Source organism: Anguilla rostrata, chromosome 19 (genome assembly GCF_018555375.3).
Source record: "Anguilla rostrata isolate EN2019 chromosome 19, ASM1855537v3, whole genome shotgun sequence".
NCBI classification, from domain to species: Eukaryota; Metazoa; Chordata; class Actinopteri; order Anguilliformes; family Anguillidae; genus Anguilla; species Anguilla rostrata.
Genome location: NC_057951.1, coordinates 5428048 through 5454916, shown reverse-complemented (window position 1 = coordinate 5454916; position 26869 = coordinate 5428048). Strand labels below are relative to the sequence as shown.

At 50.5% G+C, this 26869-nt stretch overlaps 2 protein-coding genes across 6 annotated transcripts in view; both read right to left on the bottom strand.

The window, feature by feature from the left end:
• The window catches only part of LOC135245900 (copine-8-like), a 60055-nt gene extending 46861 nt beyond the window's left edge, over nucleotides 1-13194 (bottom strand). For 2 of the 4 annotated variants that reach the window (XM_064319269.1, XM_064319270.1), the window contains exons 1-2: nucleotides 12917-13191; nucleotides 554-594 (exon numbers count right to left, since the gene is read on the bottom strand). In XM_064319269.1, the coding sequence (XP_064175339.1) occupies nucleotides 554-594; nucleotides 12917-13014 (139 nt within the window). In that variant the 5' untranslated portion in view covers nucleotides 13015-13191. Of the gene's footprint in view, nucleotides 1-553; nucleotides 595-12916 lie in introns of all 4 variants that reach the window. The other 2 variants (XM_064319267.1, XM_064319268.1) reach the window with 2 other exon arrangements.
• A 4705-nt stretch (nucleotides 13195-17899) lies between these two features.
• LOC135245895 (kinesin-like protein KIF21A) overlaps nucleotides 17900-26869 on the bottom strand; it is a 36880-nt gene continuing 27910 nt past the window's right edge. For both annotated transcript variants that reach the window (XM_064319257.1, XM_064319256.1), the window contains 12 exons: nucleotides 25738-25795; nucleotides 25485-25539; nucleotides 24909-25123; nucleotides 23854-23967; nucleotides 23336-23374; nucleotides 22710-22846; nucleotides 21988-22162; nucleotides 21605-21769; nucleotides 21014-21131; nucleotides 20249-20419; nucleotides 19419-19618; nucleotides 17900-19108 (listed from right to left, as the gene is read on the bottom strand). In XM_064319257.1, the coding sequence (XP_064175327.1) occupies nucleotides 19054-19108; nucleotides 19419-19618; nucleotides 20249-20419; nucleotides 21014-21131; nucleotides 21605-21769; nucleotides 21988-22162; nucleotides 22710-22846; nucleotides 23336-23374; nucleotides 23854-23967; nucleotides 24909-25123; nucleotides 25485-25539; nucleotides 25738-25795 (1502 nt within the window). In that variant the 3' untranslated portion in view covers nucleotides 17900-19053. The remainder of the gene's footprint in view (nucleotides 19109-19418; nucleotides 19619-20248; nucleotides 20420-21013; nucleotides 21132-21604; nucleotides 21770-21987; nucleotides 22163-22709; nucleotides 22847-23335; nucleotides 23375-23853; nucleotides 23968-24908; nucleotides 25124-25484; nucleotides 25540-25737; nucleotides 25796-26869) is intronic.

Sequence of the window (26869 nt, the reverse complement as noted above, 5' to 3'; positions counted from 1 at the left end):
GGGTCTAAGTGATATTCAGACTAATAGGTCAAAGTGATATTCAGACTAGTGGGTCAAAGTGATATTCAGACTAGTGGGTCAAAATGATATTCAGACTAGTGGGTCAAAATTATATTCAGACTAGTGGGTCTAAGTGATATTCAGACTAGTGGGTCAAAATGATATTCAGACTAGTGGGTCAAAATGATATTCAGACTAGTGGGTCAAAGTGATATTCAGACTAGTGGGTCAAAGTGATATTCAGACTAGTGGGTCAAAGTGATATTCAGACTAGTGGGTCAAAGTGATGTTCAGACTAGTGGGTCAAAGTGATGTTCAGACTACTCCGTCAGAAGGTCCTGAAGAACATGGGAGGAGAGGCAGGAGGTGTGAATGAGGAACAGGGCTTTGGGACCCCTAAGTGGCCACTAGGAGGCATGTGAGAGGAGGTGCTTGAGGATGTGGCCCCTCCCCCTATCGGAAGCAGACTTCACCAAGATTGCCGTTGCACAGTAATACGGAACAGAAATAAGGAACAGAATTCGAGAGCGGGAATCAAAGGAAAACATCTTACGTGGGTCCGATTTGGAGAAGGTATCCATGTCCAACAGCTTCCTGCAAAAGAAAGAAAAGGACGTTAAGTACAACAGTGTAGGCCGACATATTTCTTTCTATTTAATTCTCTGAAACCACACATTCGAATCCTCCCCTACTGCCAGGTTTCACGCTGCATCAATGCGACTCCATTTGCATGCACTAGTGCTATTCTGGATAACAGCATCTGCTAAATAACTAAATAGAAATTCGAACACATTTTCATAAATTCATAAAAGCATTTAGGATCACACAATTAAATAAAAGAGATTAAGGCCCACAGGTCCACAGGAGGAGGGATGATAGGAATGAAAGGATTCACTAGACTCCAGTGTAACATCTCATTCATGCTTTGATTGATTAGGAGCCGAGCTCTGAAACAGCAGACCACCCCCCCTCTCCGGCCCCCCCTCCGCCCCCCCTCCCAACACGAGCGTGAAATCAGACTACGCTTCTCCTGCGTGCCGAGACAAGTTGGCAGGAGAGAGGCGAGCGAGTAATGCGCTCTGACAGGGAGAGACGGCCGCCGCACTGACCCTGCACACACACACACACACACACACACACACACACTATCATATATACACACACACACACACACTATAATACACACACGCACACACACACTATCACACACACACACACACACACACACTATAATACACATACACACACACACACACACACACTATCATACACACACACACACACACACACACACACAATCATACACACACACACACACACACACACACACACACACACACACACTATAATACACACACGCACACACACTATCATATATACACACACACACACAATCATACACACACACACACACACACACACACAATCATATACACACAACACACACACACACACAGCACACACACACACACCACACACACACAACACCACACACACACACACACAACACACACACAACACACACTATCATACACACACACACACACACACACACACACACACACTCACAGTATCACACACACACATGCACACGCTAACCTACCCGCACGCACTGTGCTACAGACTGGCTAAACTCCGCGGTGGAACACCCGACACTTTGCACAGCCAACTGCAACCTAATTCAAACATCACGGCAGGGCGGAGGGGCTCCATTTTGTAATAACGGTAACAAAACAGACCGCGTTCCACACTCGCGGGTCAGAAGACCCGGCCCTCTCCGCCAAACGGAGCCGGCGCGGGTACGCAGGGGAGAGCCAATCGCGTCCGCCCGGCGGGTTCACTCACCCCACTTAGAGGCGTCCGCTCCCCTCCAGACTCGTAGCGTCATAGCAACCCCGAGGGGACACGCAGTGCCTCAGACTCACTCACGCCCACGCGACCCACGGGCCCACGACCAGCCGACCGTCTCCCCCCGCGAGGGCGAGCGACCCCGACGGCTCGGCTAATAAACCGTGGCGGCCAATCGCAACCGCGCGTCGGCGGGATTCCACTCTGGGGGAACGGGGGCCGGCGATTCGAAGCCGGGGAGAGCGGTTTCCGGCTTCGATTCGCCGCGTTTTTGGGTAAACGACGCCGACCGTTCAGCGCTGAGGTGTCGCAGGTAGACGAGTCGAGGTCAGAGGTGCACAGGCGCTGATTACTCGTCCTGCGGATAAGGATCTCCGCTTATGACATCGACAAAAACACGGAGCGGGCTGCTGGGCGCTGGGTTAACACCAGCAGGGAGCGTCCCCAACCCAGCAGCTCACCTGTGATTAACCCAGCAGAGACGGAGGGACACAACCGAGTACACACTGAGCAGCATGTCAGACAGGCGCCTTCCTGCTCACACACACACACACGCGCACACACACACACACACACACACACACTGTACACACACACACACACACACACTGCAGAGATGGAGCGGTTCCTGCTCCTGTCAGTCAAAACCCCAGAGCCTGGCTATATAACGGGTGGAGGCACAGAGAGCTGTCAATCACTGCAACGACGATCAGTAAGCAAAGGCTTGCTCCGCCCATTTCAGTCTTACCCCCCTCATCACAACCAGACAAGAATTATTCCACCAAAGTCTTTTTTTTTTTTTTTTTAATGCGATGCATCTATTTAGGGCCGTGATATATTACTAGTACTGAGACATGGGAGAGAGAGAGAGGGGGAGAGCGAGAAGGACAGAGAGAGGGAGGGAGGGAGCAGAGAGAATGTGAGAGAGAGAGAGAGAGAGAGATAGAAGGAGTGACAGAGACAACATGCAGGCACGGCACGCCCACTCTGTTAGTACAGTGAACATAATTCAAGGGCATTAGACCCGGCGGGCAGGAAATGACATCATGCGCAGTCATAAGGGGCCCGCGGCGGTAAGGGGCCCGCGGCGGTAAGGCGCTAACGGGAGGGGCCATCTCCTCTCGCGGGAAAGCGCGCCCCCCAAAAGGAAAAAAAAAAACCAAAAAAAAACCCACGGACACAAAACCCCACGCACACGCGCTAGGCCTCACTCAGCGCGCGGAGGGATGATGGGAGATCTGACAGTCGGCCATCTGTCGCCACGCTGCTGAGGGAAAGCAGGCGTTTCGCTGAACAACCTTCGCATTAGACTTACAGTTTTTATACGATTCCTGCCAGCGGGTTTTTTTTTTTGATGGGGGGAGGAGAGTGAGAAAGAGAGGAGAGGAGAGGATGGATGGATGGATGGATAGATGACAAAGAAAGAGAAGGAGAAGCGCCTCTCCCGGTTCCCGCAAAGCGACGGCGTCTAATTAGCTCGAGCGACTTTCGGGAACTCAATCCGCGCGTGGTGTCAGGCGGCGGCGGCGGCCCCCCGGGGGGGGCGGGGCGGGGGCGGCGGAGCGCGACTCGCGGTGCGCCCACGGTCCCGGCGGGGCCCGGCCCAAGCGTTCCCCGGCGACCGTCGCCGTGGCAACCGCCGGTCGACCGGAGGGGGGGCGGCGATCAAACTTCGCCGTGGACTCCCGATTTTTCCTGGGCTTCCCGATATATCCTCCCCCCCCCACGCCATCTCGGGTGGAGAAACCGCCAACTCTGCACCCCCCCCCCCTCCTCCAATCCCCCCCTCAGCCAAGGCTCTGCCTGTTTTTACTCTCCTGTTCTCAGGCGCTCCTTTAACCCTTCGAGGTGTCACAAATACGCGATTATAATGTCCTTACATGAACATTCTAACAGTGATGTCATAGTCACTACTTTTAATTGAAAGCGATGGAGTTCTAGAACACAAGACTTAAAAATTTAGAAGAAAGAAAAAAAAAACATTCCGAAAAGCCTACTCTTCAAAGGGTTAGCGAACGAGTCTGAATTACGCTTCTATGTTTAGCCCAAGCCTACAGGTGACAGCTGTGTGTTTATGGACCGAGTTGCCGTGGAAACAAACAGACTCCGAAAGAGGGAAAGGGCTCCGTCGATAGCCGCTCACGAAACTCCGATACGGCGACAGAGCGAGGCGTTCTTCACCGAGCCCGAGAGCGGAGAGAGAGAGAGAGAGAGAGAGAGAGAGAGAGAGAGGAGAAAGAAAGGGAGAGCCCGTTTCACTGCAGGGATTGGGGGGGGGCGGGGCAAAGTGGGTTGCTGGACAGCAGCCAAGCCTCAGACGGTCTTCACCGGCACTCCCTCTCCCCGTCCCATGACCTGGATAATTTCTCCTCCGAAACGGACGCAGTGCCTCATAGAACTGGACACCGCCCGCACTCCCCCCTCCCTCCATCTCTCTCTCCCCCTCTCTCCATCCCTCCATCTCTCTCCGATTCCCTCCTTCCCTCCCTCCTCTCTCCCCCTCTCTCCCTCCCTCCCGCACTCCCTCCCTCCCCCTCCCTCCCGCACTCCCTCCCTCCCTCCATCTCTCTCCGATTCCCTCCTTCCCTCCCTCCCTCCCTCCCTCCATCCCTCCATCCCTCGTGACAGCTGCTGCCTGGAACCCACCTCTAAACCGCACGCCGATGGCGGGAACCAGCGGGGGGGGGGGGGGGCGGAGCCACGAGACCCCCGCGGGAGAGCCCCCCGGGGGCAGCCGAGGGACTCAAGGGCGCGCGCTAGCAAGGAAGGACTTTCCCGCCGCTAAAAAAACCCGCTAAGGCGTCCGGGGGTGGGGGGGGGGGGGGGGGACACCTGACCCCTGGGAAAGGAGATACCGGCCAATGGGGGGCGAACGCTCTGAAGCGGGCACGGGGCGGTGACTCACGGCTCCACGCGCACGTGCCCTCTGACACATCGGCTCGCGCGCTTCGACCGCGCGTGACTCAGCGTTGCCGGGAGACCGGCCGCACATGCCCCCCCCCCCCCGGCGTTCTGTCCGCCGTAAAGATTTACGAGAGAGAGAGAGGAAAAAAAAAAAAAAGTCACGTATCCAATCAATCAATCAATCGATCGATCAAATTAGAATGTCCTTACCGGAACATTCTAATGCTGATGTCACAATGACTACTTGTAATTGAAAGAACTGGAGTGCTAGAACATCGACTTTTATTTGTATGGCGTATTTCGCAGCAATTGTCACAATACGCTTCACAGGCAACCCTGGCCTAGACCCCCACAGGAGCAAGCCTAAAGCAACAGTGGCAAGGAAAAAACCCCTGTGGTAGATGGGAAGAAGCCTCGGAAAGAAACCAGGCTCGAGGGGGAAACCCATCCTCCTCTTGTTGGCTCTGGGTGTTGTTGTAGTAGTACAGCGGTTGGGGAACCGGTTGCAGGTTCGAGGGCCAAGTAGGACAGTGACGCCATGCCCTTGGAGCAAGGTGATAAACTTGAACAGCCTCAACGCTCTATAAACTCTAGGGCACGTTAAAACAACTGTGTGGAATGCCAGCAATGCTTCGCAATGATACTGGCTCGACGGAATGAATTCTCAGCTGCTGATTGGGCCACAACCTCAGAGCATGATGGGAATTTCCCAGGCACAATCATCCAGGGACAGTAGATGTCAGAGTTATGCTCAAATCCCCCTTTCACAGAGCCAACAAATTCACAAATGCACATACACACCAATACAAACACACACACACATGCCCTCTCACAGGCTCTCCCGTGAGTAAACCAGGCACGTGAAGCGGCTGGCACCGCTGCAGCACAGAGCAGCACAGAGAGCAGAGCAGCACAGAGCAGCACAGAGAGCAGAGCAGCACAGAGCAGCACAGAGCAGCACTGAGAGCAGAGCAGCACAGAGAGCAGAGCAGCACAGAGAGCAGCACTGACAGCAGAGCAGCACAGAGCAGCACAGAGAGCAGAGCAGCACAGAGAGCAGCACTGACAGCAGAGCAGCACAGAGCAGCACAGAGAGCAGAGCAGCTCAGAGCAGCAGTAAGAGCAGAGCAGCACAGAGTAGCACAGAGAGCAGCACTGAGAGCACAGAGAGCAGAGCAGCACAGAGCAGCACAGACAGCAGAGCAGCACAGAGCAGCACTGAGAGCAGAGCAGCACAGAGCAGCACTGAGAGCAGAGCAGCACAGAGCAGCACTGACAGCAGAGCAGCACAGAGCAGCACTGAGAGCAGCACAGAGCAGCAGAGCAGCACAGAGCAGCACTGAGAGCAGAGCAGCACAGAGCAGCACTGAGAGCAGAGCAGCACAGAGCAGCACTGAGAGCAGAGCAGCACAGAGCAGCACTGAGAGCAGAGCAGCACAGAGCAGCACTGAGAGCAGAGCAGCGCAGACAGCAGAGCAGCACAGAGCAGCACTGAGAGCAGAGCAGCACAGAGCAGCACAGACAGCAGAGCAGCACAGACAGCAGAGCAGCACAGAGCAGCACTGAGAGCAGAGCAGCACAGAGCAGCACAGAGAGCAGAGCAGCACAGAGCAGCACAGAGAGCAGAGCACAGCTTCACTATGCCATTCTACTGCCGTTACCATGACAATGACACGGGAAAGGAAGGAGAAAAGGAAGAGGAACAGGAAAACAGGAAGAGGAAGAAGAGGAAAAGGCAGAAAAGGAAGAGGAAGAAGAGGAAAAGGAAGAACAAGAGGAAGAGGACGAAGAGGAAGAAGAATGATAGGCCATGAAAAGCCTTGACCCTGTGGTAATCTCTGCTGCAGTTTGTGTGCGCGATGCACAGGCATTCAGTCTGACACCTCGCTAGCGAAAGGCTAGGACCCAAGAGAGGGATCCCAACACCCCTCATTATGTGGGGGGCCCAGACCTGCAGGGCCCAGTTCATCCACAGTCACAGCAGCTGGTGCCTTCTGAATCTTTTCTCATTCAGAAGGCACCAGCACTGCTTTCAACCTTTAAAAAATACTTATACTTCACCCATATTACCATTTTATTCATTGTTTATGGTCTCAATCCTTTTAACGTCAGTTTGATCAATACTATGCCGAGGACTTTGTGCCAGAAAGAAAATAATCTTTATAAATGAAGTCATTTATTACGGAAGTAATTTTACACATCTGTTCACAGGAAGATTAACCGATACATCAGATCTGGCTCAGTAAATATATTTGAGGTACTTTAACCCTTTGGACACCAGTCAAACTACAAATTACTGACAAATTCACCACCTCACCAATGTTTCAAACGTTCGTTTTAATTTTTTAAATATGATTGGACACATTGGTTTGGATTGCTTGTTCAAGTGTTTTCAAACAGTGCCAGCATCTACAGAGTTAAATATTTCAGATAAGTATTTGCCCAGTTCTGGGGACTATCTGCCTCTGGCCAGTACAAAGTTCAACATCCTGAAACTGACAGAAAAGCGGGTGGTTGTGGGGGGGGGGGCGTTGTGGGTAGGGCCCGGGCCAGTTGAGGGGAGGAGTCTGTAACGGGCCCCTCCTCCTCCTCACTTCCTGTGCAGGTTCGTCACGCACCGTGCGGTCCAGAAATCACATGACCGCAGACACACCGCCAGCGAAACGCGTTTTCTTTTTGGCCGCTCTCGAACTCGCCAAAGGTACTCACGAATCCATGCGAAGACGCGTCAGGCGAAAACACGATCCAGCTAATAACGTGTTTTTTTTAGCCTCCCGAGGGGTGAAATAAATCAATTTGACCACCTACGGCATGAATTATGTATCGCGTGTCTAAAAATGGCCCAGAGATCGTACGTTCGTCTTCCACAAAGAAAAAGACCAGCGGCGTTTTGTAGAGTAGCGAATGCTACGATAGAGTCCGGGGAAAAAAAAAATCAATACTAAGATGTGTCGAGTCAGGAATATTGCAGCGGGCAGCCAGATACTGGCAAGATCTCTTTAACGAGAGCGGCGTGCGCTCAGCACTGATAACCGATAGCGCATAAGCTAGCTACCGTTTTGCAGCAGTTTCCTATGCACCGGGGATTCGTCATAAAGCGGTGCAAAGCGCAACAGCATTTCAGTGGCGAGCCTTCCTTTCCGGGAACTCCACCCGGACGGGCGGTCAACTGACAGCAAAGCACGGAAGGTGCGGAACACGCGGAAGGGCGCATCTGGGGGGGGGGGGGGGGGCGAGGGAGCGGGAAAAGCGGGGATTTGGTCGGAACGATGGGAAAAAGGCGGCAGGGGACTCCCCGTTGGTTCCTCTCTTCTCCTCTCCTCTCCTCTCCTCACCCCTCCCCTCCTCTCCTCTCCCCTCCCCACACGTCCACACCCCCGCCCAAAACGGAAGCCGTTACAAGACCTTTCAGGGTCGAAGGTCGGCAGTATAGCTTACCGCTCCCAATAGCCCCGACCGATTGAGGGCAAGTCGACTTTCCGGCAGTGCTGCTCGACTCGCCCCCTCCTCAAACCACAGAACGCGACCCGCCGTCGTCCCCGAAGGTCATATCACAGCCCCTCCTCCTCCTCCCCTCCAAAATTTTTTCCTCAAGTAAGAGAAGGCTACTTCCTGTCCATGCTTCAGGGGGTCAGAGGTCATATCAATTTGGAACCTCCGAGCTCGGAGTCAAATCTCCCCCCCAATCAATGACGTTAACCAATCAGCGGCCAGATCAGAGATAGAGGACTTACGGCCTGATTTACTAAGACCTTTAGGCATGTGCAAAACCTGCACACACAAAAACTAATAACACAACCAATGATTGGTGCAAAACAAATGACCAATCATAGGTCGTGTTATTGGTTTTCAGTGCACTAAAGGTCTTAGTGAATCAGGCCCTCGATGTAACAGCTCAAAGAAGCATTAAGCAGCATCTTCCCTCGCACACTGGCCCTTATTTCTTGGAAAAACCCTCAGCGCCTCAAATGGGAACCATCATTAAGTGTATTAATCCACCTTCCACAACAACGCTCGGTCGTATGAACCCTAAGAACAAAGAAAAGTGGCCAGTCATTACAAGCTGCAGCAAGAGCCTACACAAGGCTGGTGTGTGTGTGTGTGTGTGTGTGAAATGGCGTCTGCATTCAACCCGGCTCTTTATGTGGGTTTCATAATCCCGCTGAAGCGCCGCGCCGCGGGCGCCATTTAAATGCACTTTAAAGTGAATCATTCCGGTCGGGGGAACTGCAGGGGCGCCGACGTTAGCATTAACGCCGAGATGCACGCTCGTCGGCGAACGTTAGGGTGCGGGTACACGTGTGATAGAGACTGCATAATTACCCGTGTGTGTGTGTGTATGCGTGCGTGTGTGTGTGCTCCCGCAGTTCCATTGATGACCGCAATGGCCCCCCGGAACAATGCCATCGTGACGAATTCTGGGGCTGACCTTGTAGTACCGTGTAAAGGAGGGACAGTTAATTTCCCCCATCATGCCTTGTGAGTCACACGGCACAGAAATTACCCTAACGACCTAACGAATGAGGCTAGCGAGAACGTTTTCGTGTTACCGGGGGATGGAGCCCGGTCTACACGCCCGTTCTACACCCCATAATGCGCTGCAGCACCTCCGCAGAGCTGGCCAGAACAGCCTCTCAACAATGCCTTCCTTCACGCCTAGCCTAACCTAGCCTAACACTGGCATGCCAGTTCAAAAGACCTCTGTGAATAGTGCCTTAAAACACAGTCATTCAGCCGCGTATTAATTAAATTACAGGAGCTAATTAAAATGGATAACCATGCTCTCTGTGACCAGAAATATACACATATATATATATATATATATATACATACATACACACACACACACACACATACCAGAGAACAGTTGTAGGCGTTCTGTAATTGTACTCCAGCCTTTATAACTGAAATATAATCTGATATAATGAAATCCATAATTACATAAAAATGTACCTAAATACATAGGAGTAATTACAGGGTTTTTTTTAATACCACTTTTGTGAATCAAATTTCAGCACCATGGTAACAGTGCCTATGGATATGACCTGTAGACAAAACTTCTGAGGTGAAGTCAGGAGTGGCAGCTGTTTGCTGATTGGTCTTTGCAGAAAGGGGTTCTGGGAAACCTGCCTTTTTCCACTGTGAAGAAATCACAGCTCATCATTTCTTTCAGTGCTGGTGACACACAGACACAGACACACACACACCACACAGGCACACACACACACACCACACAGACACACATACATACACAGGCACACACCACACAGGCACAGACACACACACACACACACACACACACGCACAAACCCAAGCACATACAGACAACACACGCAGGCACACACACACCAAACATACACACAGACACACACACACACACACACACACACAAGCAGAGTACAGCCGAACTCCAAACCGTTCATTTTTCAAAACCTGCCCTCGGAAAGAAACACACACACACACACAAGCCTTCTGCACCGCGCCTTCTGCAACCCTTCAAACAGAGCACCCACCGCGAGAGGGGAAACCCCAAATCACCTCTGGCAGAAACACGCCAGAAACCAGCCAGAGAAAGCGGAGAAGATTCACCACTTCCCCACCTCCTCCCGCCCGCCCAGGAAAAACCCTTCGGCATCCAGTTACCCGCTCGTCAGATCGAGCAGTCCCACGACGAAAGGGGGGGGGGGAGAGAGACAGCGCGCGATGCGACTTCCTGTCTTTGCCGAAGGCGCCATCGGGAGGAACCGCGCCCCTGTCCGCCCGGGGCGCGCCCGCCCAGCCTCGCGTGCCGCAGAGCCGCTTCTGCCGCGCGGGTCAGCAGCCGTCAGCCGGCCCGGCAACGCTAATCAATCACGCCGGGGTCCGTAAAGTGCTCTTAACTTGATTGGGCGGCTAAAAGCCCGATCGAGTGTGTTTTATATGCCACAACGGGGCACGGAGTTCAATCTCTCTGACATACGGGGTTTTTTTTTTTTTTTTTTTTTTTACGAAGCCGTAAATTTTGTCGCCGTGCGAGCTCCGGTGCATTCGCCGGCCCCAAACCGCCAGCCCCCACAACCCACCCCTCCTGCCGGCTGATGTCGTCAGCTCGGCGCCCCGTGCGGTCCGTGGCGGCCAGGCCGCCAGGCAGGTGTGACATCATCAGACGGCGCCCCTGCGACTGCACTCGCCATCACAAAGGCTCCTTTTGTGAGGGGGCCTTGGGGTTTTAAGGGAGGGAACGCGAGGGGTACATTCCAACCATCGCGCAAACAAGCGGCCTACTGTACGTCAGCAGCAACACTCCCCCATGGTCGCGATGCTAAACATTGGCTAGCACCGCGCAGCTAACAAACAACGTAAAAATATCACGGTCACTCAGTTCTCAAATAATTAACTAGGAAATGTCCACACTACGCCACTGATGTATGGATAAGCACATTCCCTCGTCCCCTCCCTCCTCTCTCCTGTGCAATGCGTCTTACCTGACTACACCACAATCCTGTAGTCTTTCGCTCTGCTAGACCCCCGTGCAGTAACCATGGTGACCCTGTAAAACTCTGTCACACGGTGACCACTAGACTGTAACCACGGTGACAGTGTACCCCCCCCATACAGCAACAAGCAGACTGCCACACACAGTAAACACGGTGACTGTGAACCCCTCTCAAAGGTAGACCCCCACGGTGACATCCTCGCACATCGGGTGGGAATGTGAGGGAATTCCTCAAAGTAGAAGCCTTCCCAGCATGCTCTGGGACCCAGTGATTCACTCCACTGCTGTATCACCCCCCACTGGTTTTCCCTTAGTGCACAGTCTGTCTTCAGGGGAACCATAATTAAGCAATAAGGGTTTTTTCATTCTCTCTAAAGAAGAGGAGATGGATTCGTGTTTATATACTTAAATGGACCCGTTATGTATTTCCGTGCAGATGACACTGTTTAAATATGTGTGCGTGCATGGTAACCCGTGAAACAGTTCTGTTGTAATCAAATAATTTCAGTAATCACGGACAAATCAGCGGGTCAGCTACTTCAATTACTCTGAATACCCCGCTGGTGAGCGTTACCTCGGGCCAGGCGAGCAGGGGGGCTGCCGAGCCGCGCGTGCCTCTGCGACTCGGACTGCCGCTGCCGCTCGCGAGCTACCTCGGACTGGAAGACACGCGTCTCCAGGGACATTCGGATAAAACGCCCGTGAATCATCGGAGCCTTCGCGTTTCTTCCAGTGTAACCCTGCTGTCAAAACGCATAAAACGACCACTTGCACACGGCGCGCCCACGAACCCCATGAATTTCCTCTCGTCAAAGCGCCAATCAAAATTAATTATCGTGTGTATTTAATATTCGACCACGCCACTATATAAATATGGATGAAGATCTGATTAAAGCTGCTATAACTAGCTTCATCAGTGACAGCAGGCTAATTAACCTTCAACGCAGCAATTACGAGGACATGTTCTTAACAAGCCAAGGCTGTCAAATATAAATATCCATACAGGACATTGGTTTCCCGAAAACCATAACAGATTGATATCGCATTTCTGGTGCTTCTCATTGACTCCGTCTAATTTAGATGTCACGAGTTCGCTTCATGTATTAGAACACCAACTAAAAGGCCAACGTTACATAAACTTTTAAATACCATGGCAGCGAGCCAGAAAAAGTAGACAGTCGAACAATTCAACAATGTACACCACAATGTGAAACATCACGAAACTCGGACATTTCTAGTGAAAATGTGTAAATATTCCAAAACTATACACAGAAGCAAGACACACGCGTAATGTAGGGCTGTGTAAGACAATTTGCATGGATTACGATTACACCAGTTAGACAAATTCCAAGAATGAAAACGTCACGAGCACACACTCCCATGCCGAGTTTGGAATATTGTACGTCGACTTCAAAACAAAGCATAAACTGCCATTTTTTGTTTGTATTAAAAACAACCACTCCGTTTCCCCACAAAACAACATTTAGATTTCAGCGATCGTCTCGTTTTTGTTTCAGAAGTGCTTAAATTGCTTTGTATACACCACCCAGAGAATCATAACAGGGATATTTAGAGTTTCAGAGTTGGGACACCCTGCGCGTGCTTGGGAAATAGAGCACGTACTCACTACCACCGTAGAAACCCTGACGGCAAAATCCAGAAATAGATTTAATGAAGCCATTTCCTTACCTGCATGATACTGTGATTTCAACTCTGGTGGCGGGGATATTGGTGTGAAGAGAGTCGAAATCTCCTATAGACGCCATGTTCAGGAAGCCGTTGTTCATTGTGAAATGTTTTTGCCCAGCCCCCTACGATTTAACGCCAAGAAGTTGAACTGCGCCGCGATCGTTCACTATTGCATGCGAGGAGGAGAAAGGCTATAGGGCTGAAAGGAAAGGAGGAGGGTGATGTCACTTCATAACAAACCCAGCCTCGCTGTTACTCGTTTGACTAAGGAATGACACGGTACAAAAATATATTGAGTAAATTCACGTGAGAATTTCCGAGCAGGGGAATTTCCTGAAGCAGGAAGACTGAGTCAGCCCGGTGAATTGCGTAAATAGGCTACTTTGAATCCTATGAAATTCAATCGATGGATTTTCACCCGAACTATTTACGAAAGTTCAGGCCAACTCCTTAATCCTATTTCATTAAATATCTCAAGACCACAAGAAGAGCAAATCACATGACGACTTATAATGATATTATTTTTTATTTATTTATTTATTTAGTATAAATGTTGTTTCTGTGGGTATTGTCAAGTTATCCCTGTCCTAATAATAATAATATTTGACAACAGTAATATTGAGAGGAACACATTAATCAGTTTTGACAGTCAGAAGTTAATGTTATAATTATTTAACATTGCTATTTTCTTTCCACGTTTCTTCAGCCATTTTTTTGACGATTAAAGATCAAGAACACAGAATTCTCGAAGCAATTCCTTGGCTATGTGTCGTCACCGACTGGACGCGCATGGCGTCCCTTTAATAGAACAGGTCATTTTTAGATGTTGCCAGGCCCGTGCAGGCCTACACACGATCCCGTAGCCACGACTCCAATGTTTCAGCTCTGGAGACTGCGCCAAATATAGCTCAGGCTCTATTTTATGCCTTTGTAAACACAAGAAGAGCGCATTGATTCCGGCGCACGTTACCTGATCTTGCGTTCATATTCCAAAAGAAACTTCAACACAAAATCAAAGCGGCTATGGGCTAGAAGTGCGCAAGAAAAGAGTCAAAAGCCGGGGTGAAACACATGAGCAGTGTGAACCAAATGGATTGTTCTGGTCTCTTAACGCCTTGTAGGCACAACATACATTGTAGGACAGGAAATGCGTCTTGGGTGAAGTAGCAATGCCGTTATACCGTGTTTGAGCGAATATTGTGCTGAAATTGGGTTTAATTCAAACAAATGAAACTTCCACCTGGATGTTTTTTTTTTCAGGCACGCCAGATGCACCACCACGACACGAAAATATATACTCAACTTATTTCTTTTCTTACATGTAAACGTTACCTTCTGATATTTTTTGTCCATCAAGTTTGGTGATCATTGACCATACCTTTTCACACTTACCTAATATTAAAAAGTAACACATGCAAGTCATTGTGAGGCAAAATTCAGGACAAATCTAAACGAATCTAGGCTTATGACACATCTGCATACAAACCCCAACTCATCATTATCTGCTCCCTTATCAAAAAGGTAAACAGAAAGTTACCATTATGACCCTGACTAGCCTACCAGTAGGCCACAAAATGAGACGAGGCGTTCACAGGCAGGGGAGGGGGGCGGGTCTAATTTTCTGATCCAATCTGGCAGATCTGATCAGGGCCCCTGAGTGTGTCATCTTTGAAACACTGTTTGCAGGCCCACTGTTTAAACTTGTTTCAAGCTCATGTAATTATTTTAACCGTATTACTGTTTAATCCGATTTGCATAACGTGCATTCCATTTTTTTTTCCTGATCTTATTTATAGTTTTATGGCGTGAAGTGCTTTGTACACCGTGTAAGAATTAAGCTTTTTTTAAAAAAATGATTTTTATTCAAAAGGTATTTTGCCTGCTTTAATGGACTAAATACATAAATACATTTTTAGAAAATTGCACTCTTGTTTGATATTGATCCCCCAGTGATGACTGTTCTGAGACTCTATTATCTTCTCTCAGAAGGGTAATGACTGAAAATTGGAGACGAGGCTGAAGGAAATTATTTAACCCTTTGAAGACTAGGTTTTTGGAATGTTTTTTTTTTGTTTTGTTTTGTTTTTGCAACATTCTAATACAGTGTTCTAGAACTCCATTGATTTCAATGACCAGTAGTGATCGTGACATCGGCATTAGAATGGTCAGTGAAAAACATTCCGATCACACGTTTCTGATGTTACACCTTAAAGGTTAGAATGCAGGTGGATAGAGAAAAGGAGCAGAGAGAGCTGTTTGAAAAGATTCAGCTCTTGCTCTTTTCCTCTTTGAAATTCTGCCGCCGACCGACTTACCCTCTCACCAAAAAGTTCAGACGTCTGCGGGTCCCTGTCCTGGAGAGCCGTGGGGGTCCGCGAACTTGGTCCCGGAGAGCCGCAAGGTCTGCAGAGGACCCCGCCGTTTACTCTAAAAAAAAAAGCTGGTTTTTTGTTCTCACTATAAAATCACCAGCAAGCCCAGACCCACAAACCCAGGTGAGGTGAGTTAAGTGTAATTAACTGCTTTAATTGATCAATTAAGTACCGAGTGACACCACAAACCCGTGCGTCCTTTGTCTGCCATGACATGCTATGTACCCCCGCGATAGCAACAGTCAATGCGACTAATATCCGTCCCCTCTACGAAACGCGCGCATTTCTCTCCTCGTTTTAAGCTGAAATTGTTCTTTTGTGATAGTACTGCCCTGCCCCGCCGTACCCAACCGTCGTTAAACAATGCTGTGATGTGCGCAGAACAATGAGTTCTTTTCTGTGCCAAATTGCCTGTTTCCCCCCCCCCACCCCACCCCCAACTCCCCCGTGTCTGCCCCTTGGGTCCCTACCCGAAAAAAGGAAGATAACGAGGCTGTGATCGAGCGGAGGGGGCAATCATACGCACGCTCCGCCGAGCGTCAGGCTAATTAATCGATCGATCGATCGGCGGACGGGGGTCCCGTGCTGACGAAGCGCCTCCGCGCGAGAGCGGCGATCTGGGGTCGGGTTCCTCCCGTCCGCAGCCCAGTCTGAGTCCTTACGAGCGAAAGGGCTGAACTGATCCTAGATCAGTAGGAGAGGAAGGCGTGCGCGAAGCCCGCGCTCTGGGAAAAGGGGAAAGGACAGATGCTCGTAAACGCACGCTTTCACGCAGAGCACGTGATTACAGGGCTGTCTGGACCGAAACCCAGCGTACGTAGAGGACACCGGGATCTGGTTTGGGAAGCCCCGCCTTAACGATTTGCCCGATTCTAATCAATCGGGGCGGATCGGTCTCTACGGAGACGCTCCGATTGGCTGAAAGTCTGTGATTGATTGCACGGTCCTCGTGTGATCGTGTAGAGAGAGGCAGTGTGGTGGTTTCAATTTTTTCCATAAATTTCACGGTCAGTGTAGCCCCAAGAAACATAAACATATAAAACAGCCCTCTGGGATCAACGTTGGACTTGCTGCATCAAAGTAGTTACTAAATGATGAAAGGAGTTTTATTTCGCTTGTCAGAAAGCTCACTTCAAGGCGGATTCATTTAGTGTGTTCAGGAACTAGAAAGCACCTAGTGTGGGTTTTATGAAAGAATGAAACCTGTCGTGTCGTCACATTTCCGTTTACGCATACCAAGAAATAAACCTGATTGGCATTGAGGCGTTGGCTTTGTGTTTGCTTGGCACGTCCACTAAACCCAATTTGTGAGCGTTCATTTAAAAAAATGTTGAGGACCGCAAGAGTTGGGAATCTGGTGAGTCTATAGGATCTGTACTTCAGTCAGCAGTTTTCTGACAGAGGTGGGAGGTTGAATGTCATAAATTGAGAGCCTGTACTCCAGTCCTGGAGGGTCATAGTGCCTGCAGGCTTAACTCCAGTCCTGAAGGGCCAAAGCGCATTCATATTTTACTCCAGTCCTGGAGGGCTGCAGTGCATTCATATTTTACTCCAGTCCTGGAGGGCTGCAGTACCTGCAGGTTTAGTAGTTTCCTTACTATCAGCTTCCGGTTTTAGCTCTGGAAAAAAGGTGTGTAGAATTTTTACTAAATCGGTGACTCAAATTGACCTCTTAATTATTGAAACACCCTGAAAAACAAACAGACACTTTGACTCTCCAAGACTCATGACCACGCCTATGCTGCTTTGAGCAAGCATGCCATCTTCTGGTTGCATCCATACATTGCATGTATAGGAAGCGTGTTCATCACACTACTACTGAACCGTAACGCAGTCTGAATCCTTTTAAATAATGTTGTTGGAGACCCTTCAGAGGAGAGCTCTCTGCAACACTGAGCATCACAGTGGCAACAGTGTAACATGGCAACAGTGTAACATGGCAACAGAGTAACATGGTAACAGAGTAACATGGTAACAGCATTAGCAGTGTAACAGACGCAACAAGTAAGAGTAATTAGCTTCGAAACGCTAGTTTATAAAGAGGCCTGTTGCTTTTCGACAGCCTGTGTCAACTCCACATGAAGCAGCTTAAATGTGCTATTTTTAAACGCTATTTGATGTAGACAAGCCTTTCTTGGTTTGACAGAGCTAAGAGAGACATGTTACGAACTCAAAGCCTCAGAAGTTGTATGAACGTTAGAGGTGCAGGGATGGTTACATCGGTTTGAAGGACTGGGAGTTGACTTCTAGGTCCCTCACGTTAACCATTGCCAGACCAAAGAGCTCTGTTTAAATGAAAATGTCTTGCACTTTGTCCTTTAAGATGTTTTGTTGAAGCGAGCTCTGCGTTTCTCCTTTTTCACACCCTTGTTTCATTTCACACAGTGTCTTCAGAGATGACACATGAGAATATAAACAAACCTCTATTTTGTATTAAGTATTCTCTGTAGTTTAAAAGAACGACCAGGAAAGACAGCAGCCGCATCAATTAAATTCAGTCTGTTCAGCTAAGTAAGCAAGGAAGCACGTTCCGTGTACTACAGAAAACTTTGCGTTTTCGGTGTTCAAAACGCAACCCGCTTTCTGAAAAATAATTGTTTCTGGAGACTCGTTATTTTTCGCAGATGGCATTTATTCCACGTGACATCTTACACGAGAGCGGCAAAAACAACCGTCATTCTTCCACAACTAAAACTGAAAAAGAGAAAAGAAAAAAAAACCCAAACACATATATACAGAGTTTTTGAAATGATGCACAAATGGCGCGACACCAAACACATACTTCACGCACGCGAGGAGGTTTGCCCAACTTCACCGTGTGCGGTTACAGTACGGGGCACGGGGTGAACTCTCCGCACACGAAACAGGTCGTGAAACTTAATCTGTACCCAGCGGCCTTCGCCTGGGCGAACGCCATCTTAGTGGTCGGAGGTGGGGGGGGAAACACAAAGTGTACAGAAGACTTAGCAGCAAATTCATTGGTTCAAAGTCCGAGTCACACAGAATCACACAAAACAAACAAACGAAACAAACAAAAAAAAAAGACAATGACCGTGACGGTGGAAAATAACAAACCCGCGTACGTGCAGAATACTCAGACCGCTGACGTGGATGTGCGAGCAAGGGTACTGAAATTCTCTGAGTAGATGTGAACATGGAAGCTTAGCTTTAAAACAGAGGAGAGACATTTCGAGACAGGATGGGACATCTAGCGACGAATATACTTCGGCCGTCCTGCTGTTTTGCAGGTTCAGACAGACATTAATGGAGACCCTAAACACTCAAACGGTGAGTGATTTAAGCTTAAACCAACTTCACCTTAAGACTTCCCTAACTACAGAGACAGCAGGCACTGCTGTGTGACCTTTGACCTTTAAGCCTAGAGACCAGCTCCAGAATCCTATTCCCCCTCGCAGGCAACGCACACGGGTTCACTGATCACTGGTATTCAGCAGGAGCATATTTAGCCGGACCGCATTTAGCAGGATCACATTTCACAGAGCCATACTTAGCAGGGACCCTATTTGGCAGCGATCTCTCCGGCGGTGTACTTTAGACACACCAGGGAGGCTTCCGATGCTTTGTGCCGAGGAGCTGCCGGATTAGGACCCCTGCGCGTCGCGCTTTCAGAAAGCTCGCCGCCGAGGCTGAGATCGGGTCGCTACGGTTACGCTGGAGGAAGCGGAGGGGAGGCGTCTCGGCCCGCGGGGCCCGGTCAGGACGCCCGACGGCCCCCCCCGTATCAGAGTGCGCGACGCCGCCGGGTTAGCGGGGTGACTCCAGCGCCCCCTGCGCCTGCCAGATCTTCACCGTCAGGTCCCTGTTGGGCACACGAGGAAAACGTGCGTGTGAGAATGAGTGTGTGTGTGTGTGTGTGTGTGTGTGTGTGTGTGTGTGTGTGTGTGTGTGTGTGTGTGTGTGTGTGTGTGTGTGTGTGTGTGTGTGTGTGTGAGTGTGTGTGGGTGTGTGTGTGTGTGTGTGTGTGTGTGTGTGTGTGTGTGTGTGTGTGTGTGTGTGTGAGAGAGTGTGTGTGTGGTTGTGTGTGTGTGTGTGTGTGTGTGTGTGTGTGTGTGTGTGAGAGAGTGTGTGTGTGTGTGTGTGTGTGTGTCTGTGTGTTTGTGTGCACTCACTCTGAGGCAGTGTAGACGTGGCTGCTGTTGGATGAGATGCCGTTGATGGGCCCCTCGTGGCCCCTCAGCTCTCCCAGGGGCCCCAGGGAACCCGTGTGCCACAGCCTGAGGACCCCGTCCCTGCACCCGCTCACCAGGGCGGGCGAGCCTGGCACCACGCCCAGCGCCGACACCCAGTCGCTGTGCGCCGTCGCCACATGCTAAAGCAGAGAAACTCATCACATCCACTAATCACATGCTAGAGCAGAGAAACTCATCACATCCACTCATCACGTGCTAAAGCAGAGAAACCCATCACATCCACTCATCACGTGCTAAAGCAGAGAAACTCATCCCATCCACTCATCACATCCACTCATCACACACTAAATCAGAGGAACCCATCACATCCACTCATCACACACTAAATCAGAGGAACCCATCACATCTCCACTCATCACGCGCTAAAGCAGAGAAACCCATCACATCTACTCATCACACACTAAAGCAGAGAAACACATCACATCCACTCATCACACGCTAAAGCAGAGAAACACATCACATCCATTCATCACACGCTAAAGCAGAGAAACTCATCACATCCACTAATCACACGCTTCTTTGAAGTTTTTCTATATATTTTTATATGTTTCTAGATGTTGCTTGCAGTGTGGTGGTCAGAAATGCACACAATAGACTGACTGTGGTCTGACAAAGCCATTGTATCACAATATGAGTTCCTCTGATCTATACTCAACACTTCCAGCTCCATACCCCGCCTCCCCGCTGGTCTTTAATATCACCACTTTCAGCGGGAGGAGACGCGTTTTCCCCCTCGCCCCCTCTCTCACCTCCCGCAGGTGTTTTCGGGACAGGTCCCACTTCCGGATGCCCCCGTCCCGGGCCCCGCTGTAGAGGGCATCCCCCTGCGCCAGCAGGCACTCCACCCCGTCTGCGTGGGGCGGCTCCAAACTGTGGGCCGGGGCCACGATGCCCTGCGCCCCGCCGGACACCTCGAACATCTGCGGGGGTACGGACCGCACGCGGTCACCAACGGCAACCACAGCACACACACTCAGCGCACTGTTTTTTACGGTCAGGCATATCCACTGACTACCTACACCAGGGGTGTCCAACACTGACCACTCTCTGCATGAAAAAGTTCTTCCTAATGTCTGTACGGAATTTTTGTGACCTTTTTGCCAATTTCCATTTATGTCCCCTTGTTCTACTGTCAGAACTCAACCTGAAGAATCTTTGTAGTTCATTTAGTTGAAGTGAAGTACAAGAGATTCTTCAGGTTGAGTTCTGTTAGCAGAACGAGGAGACATAAATGGAAATTAGCAAAAAGGTCACAGAAATTCTATACAGACATTAGGAAGAAGTTTTTTCAGGCAGAGAGTAGTGAATGTGTGGAATAGCCAGCCAAGCCACGTAGTAGAGGCAGGAACTCTGGGTATTTTCAAGACTAGGCCTGATACGGTGTTAGATACTATCTAGTCTGTAGGTAATGAGAGCACGGATTTAATCAGGAAAATGGCGAGCACTGTAGGGCTGATTGGCCAGTTCTCGTCGCTATGCTATGTTGTTATGTTCACACACGTAGGCCCCCTTACTCTGATGTAGCGGTCCTTGGATCCGGTAAGGACCAGATCTTGCCCGATTCTCGTCTGGTCCACGGTCAGGCACGTAATGGCGCCCTGGTGTCCCGTCAGTTTCCCCGTGGACACAAACCTGCCAATCACCGCAAGAAGAAACTGCTTCGGACGCACAGTCAAGACACCCCGAGCCTCACGACCTTTCAGAGAGACAGACCCTGCCCTTTGCCAGCTGTCAGATAAGCCTACACACCACACTGTCCGGTCAATACTGTCGAGTCAAATTCAAATTAAAAGTGCTTTATTGACATGACAAAATTTTCATTTGTATTATCATTGACTGGCCTGGAATATGTGGAGCATTAGATAACATAACAATCAATATGAGACTTCAGGGCGCTGTGTGCATTCAGCAATGCTGATCTGGGAACAGTTTTGCCTTGTAGCTGATAACCGGTAAGCTTAGGAAGTGGACACAGGAAACCTGATCCCAGATCAGTAGTCATGGTGACTAACGTGACCCAGCCTGTCTGTCAAGAGAAAGCGGGCAGGGCAGCGGCTGCGATTGGCTGCTCTGGGTTGACGTCCGGCCTCCAGGAAGTGCCCTACCTCCTCAGGTCCCACATGCGGACGCCGTTCCCCGCCGCGACGTACAGGAAGGACCCGGCGGGGTTGAGGGCCGCCTGGCTGATCTGGGCCTCCCCCGGTGGGATGGCGGCCGTCCGACCGGCGCTGGCCGCGCAGGCGTCGCCCGGGGTTACCTGGCCGGAGGAGCTGCAGAACACACGCGCGCGCGTGAACACAAGTACGCACACACGTGTACACACACTTAGACCCACACCCACGTGCGCACACACACACCCACACTTACCCACACACACACTTATACACCCACACACACACACACACACACACACACACACACACACACAGCTGTGACGACACAGGGGCAGCAGGCGGGATGGGGGCGAGGCCCCGGGGGGGGGACTCACGTGAGGGTGCGGACGCATTTGGCCGAGTCGCGGATGTCCCACACTTTGACGTAGGCGGCGGAGACGGTGAAGACGAGGCTGGAGCTGTAGCGCACCGACACCACGTTGCCGGGGTGACCTCCCAGCGACATGATCTCCTGCCCCGTCACCAGGTTCCACACCTTACAGGTGCGGTCTGCAGGGGCGGGGGGGGTCAGAGGTCAAACACTACATCACCTGACATGCGCCTTACAGAAAAGGGGTGGGGGAGAGGTCAAAGGTAACGAAAGGGCAGTGAGGGAAGGTCAGAGCAGGGAATGATGGTGAACGGGCAAAAATAAGGGAATGACAGTGAATGGTAGTGAATGAGGGTGAATGTTAACAAACGGTGGTGATGAACAGTGGTGCACTGGTGGTGAATGCTTGTGAATAACGGTGAATGGAAATGAAATTGAGTGAATGTTTACAAATGACAGTGAATGGTAAAGGATGGTGGGCGGTGCAATATATAGCGGTGGAAGGTTATTAGTAGTGAATAATGGTGAATAGTAGTGAATGGCGGTGAATGGTAAAACAGTATATGGGGTGAATGGTGGTGAATGGTAGTGAACGTTGGTGAATGGTAGTGAATGGTAGTGAATGGTGGTGTATGGTGGTGAATGGTAGTGAATGGTGGTGAATGGTAGTGAACTGCAGTATCGTACAGAGTGCTGGGCGGGTGAGTGGCAGGGAGCAGCTCTCACCCTTGGAGCCGGTGAACAGCAGGTCGTCGGTGGACTCCACGCACAGCACGCCTTTGGCGTGCCCCTCGGCCACGTGCACGCAATGTAGCCCCGCCCCCTGCCCGCTCCGCCCGGACGCCGCCGGGTTGATCACGCCCCTGGGACGGGGGGGAGAAACAACCTAAGCGCCCATTACCCAAACGCAGCTCCCTGTCCCTTCACTATCGGACCAATGAGTGTGCAGGCAATAGGCTCCGCCCACCTCAGGGCACGACCAGACCAGAATCACACGCCGTAAACAGATGGCAAGAACAGGACACTCTACGGTCCATTAAATGCCAAATCTAATGTAATTTCTCTTCAGCTTATAGGCCTCTGGTTCTGATTATTTCAAAGGGCTTGGTACAGAGGCCTTTGTTCATACTGCAGGAACACCGGCCACTTAAAACGTACAGTTCGTCATGTCCACAGACACACTGCAGGGCCGTGATCTCTACAGAGAGTCAGACAGCTGGCTGAGAGATCAGAAAAAAAAACTACAAAGAGAACACTGCCAGGGGACGTGACCTGGAACAGGAACATAAATGACCAGGAAGAAAGAACAGGAACAGGAAGTGGAGAGGCTCTGAAGGAACAGGGGAAATTACCTGTGGTCCTCTGGTGCAGAAGACTCGCTCTCGTCCGCCCTGAAAGACACGAGCGCGGCGATAAGAGACAGAACCACCTTTCCGCGCCGCAGCGGGAACACTAGAGGGCGCTAGTCAAAGACTCACACAGCAGGAAATGAAACTGGACGTCAAACAACATGATTCTCCCCAATAGAAATCTCTCTATCCAAAGTGTTTTCATGAAATTGCTTTGATTCAGTCTAAGGTAAATAGTCAGATATATGCAGTATACTGACAATAAGTAACTGATATTTCTTGTAAAGCTATAATAAAATCAATGGACTAACAGACTGAAAATATAATGATAAACAGACACATCCAATACACAACAGAGATTTTATCTTTCCTCTGTAGATTTTAATGACCATATAGCACTAGGCTGAATTAAGCCAACAAGGCAAAGATTCTTCAAAGAACCTGCTTTTTCTCTATCGGAAATTAATATTTTTGGTGTTGGCAGTGCAGCCTCCAGCCCACATGGTGGCGCCATCCCTTACTGTTTGAGCTCCTTCTCCCTGGCCTTGTCAGCCACCGCATGCCCCTTCCTCCTGGTGAGCGGGGAGGTCTCAGGAGCCCTCCTCTCTGGCACAGCCAGGGGTCTGGGACTGGAGCTGGCAGAAAAACACTCATTTATTCAAATAAGCTTGGTACTAGCCAATGGCGATCAACCTCCAAACCAAATATTTGAATAATAAATTAATATTTATGATCAATGCATGATCAATTTCCAAGTGGTACATGAATGAATCCTTTCTCTTTCAGAAAAATAGAATCTTGCCATAAGGCTTCACTTGGTCCGTTTAAATCAAAATGACCAACACACTTCTCTGTTCAAATGTTGTTTTTAATGCTTTTAAAGACAGAGCGACTCAAATCTGGCCCTTGGGTCCCAGTAGTGCTGCTGGTTTTCATTCCTCCCCTCTGATCAGGGACTGATTTACACCTGGCGCACCAGGGGAGTGTAATCTCTGGCCAATCGGTGACATCGCAGGACTGTGGACTACAAGGCAGACGAGAAACCCAGCGGTACTATTGGCCGTGAGGCTCAGATCTGAGCATCCCTACTTGTTAAGGGGTTAATAAACGATGCTGGTCCGATAAGCCATGTGTGACACAGCAACCCGCCTCCTACTTCGTATCTCTGAACAGTGTTCAGGCGGCCATTTTGTTCTCGGTCCGATATTTCGGATTCGCCGACACTGTTGGACCACAGGTGCTAAAATCGCTCGCGGGCACACCTGTCTTTAACACAAAGGCTCAAACTGACCCCGAGCTGGCAGAACATTCGGATTTTCACGCTCCGGGTAGTACGTGCATTGCATCCAACCGAAGTGAGGGTTTGGAGAGAGACTGCAATTAGAGATTTTTTTTTTTTTTTTTTTAGTTAAACGGAGCGTAAGTTAAACGGAGCGTAAGAGACTGAAACTGTCGAAATGAAACCCCTTTTCCCCCCACCCTGCCATTTCCGGCACGCGTTGGGACAGTTGGGATCAGGGGGAAGGGGGTGCGCATTTTTGGGGGGAGTGAGAGTAACGGGGGCCCTCAGTCCTACCTCCTGACCAGCTTGGAGGGAACGCCCGAGGGAGGGGCCACGGGGTCCCGGTCTCCAAGCGACGCCCCCACGGACCTCGGGTCCCCGCCCACTTCCTGGGCCGCCTCGGCCACTGGCGGGAGAGGGGTGGGGAACTCGCCGCCGGGCGCGTCGAGGGCGGGGTCGCCGCTGCTCGCGTACAGGAGCTCCATCTGCGTGGTGGTCCTCCGCCGGGCCTGCAGCGGGACGGACCAGGGGGGCCAGAGACATCACCTCATTTCACTCTTCTGCACGAGACCTTCGGCAATGGCTCAACAGCATTTTCTGAGCGTTTTACTTTTCAGCTAAACTCACGTTTGAAATGTGCTGCCTTTTCGGCCGACAGTTTGCAGTCCACTGCAGGAAGTTCTGCATTTTTTAAAGCCTGAGGTGCGGTCAGCTTTCGGTCAGTTGTAATTCAGTAGTCTCACATTTGAATGGTGCAGGGGCGGTCAGTGTGAGGTCAGTCTGTGGTCAGTGTGAGGTAAATGTGTGTTCAGTGTGAGGTCAGTCTGTGGTCAGCGTGTGGTCAGTGTGCGGTCAGCCGAAATATTCTACCTTACTCCTCTGCTTGGTCTCTCCACATAGTTTCATGAGGTCAGTGGCCAACGAGCTGAAACAGAGGATGGATGACACTGGTGAAATCCTAAATCCCTGCGTCTCATTAGCAAAAGAGGCGGGCCTACATAAGCTACATCAGCCACTGCACCAATAGGCGATCGCACACATGGCGATTTGTGACAGCTGGGCACAGGTTTGGCTGAGATTACCCACAATGCTCCAGGAAGAGACAGGAAGGTGTGGTACGTACCTTCCTTCAGTGGAGGGACTCTGGGCCGATTCATCGCTGCTGCTCTCCTCTCCTTCCTCTGAACAAACCACAAAAAAATAAACACGTTGGCAAAATACGCAGCTACGGCAACACCGAGATATCTTGGATTTTTCAGGTTTCACGGTCTCATTGCAATGAATGTCTTTGTCTTTCCAAAGCCTCACTGTTCAGGGTAATTTAGGGCAATTTCTTTTTTAAGAAATACACTAGTTCACACCCTTTCCAACCCAAAATTACATACTGGCCATAACAGACAAGCCAGACTTGGCGTGTGAAAGTTAAATAAAGGAAACTGAGGCATCTCTATGGTCATGTCGTTTTCAGGTTGCGGCAAAGAATGCTAGTGAGCTACAAGCGAGTGAGAAGCTCAGAGGTCAAAGGTCAGGTTACGCTGATGAGCAGGGATCGGCAGGCAGAAAAAGTGGGCGGAGGCAATAGCGCGGCGAGCTCGGATAGGCCGCCTTTCAGGCGCAGAGAGGAACAGATCTCCCGCGCCGTTCAGGAGATGGCGGGGGGAGGTGGGGGGGAGTTACTGGGTTCTTATGTGTAGCTGTAGGGGGTGAGGGGGTCAGTGCAGAGACAGCAGGAAGTTTAGTGCCGTTACATGACATGCACTTCCTGGCGGTGCTACGGTCTCCGCCTCGGTCCGCCGAGACCGTCGGCTAACTAGAGAGCTGCGGACAGGGGGGAGGCAGAGAACAGCCGAAATTTCGCGAATTCTCTCGGCGTAATTGACGAGGCTCGATTTGAACCGGGGACGCCGGTCGACGCCCATCCCTTCCTCGCTCGACGGCGATCGGGCGCGTTCGTGCGCTCGGCACGAAATGTTCATTTTCATCGCAACGGGGGGGAAAATAAAAGAAGCTTATCCCAGCCTCAATTAGATGACTCACGGTGTCCCGATCTCTCCGTCATCAAAACAACTGTTTGATTTCAAACGCACAGAGCCACCGATAAAAGCCGCGGAAGAAACTACGAGGCAAGACATCGCCGTCAGGAGACCAGCGATACGCATTAAACTGACTTCCTCGTTATGAAGACAATGAAAAAACGTTGAAGGCCATTACTGGCTTTAGGCCGAAAGCAAACCAAGTCAGTGACTCGCGAATGA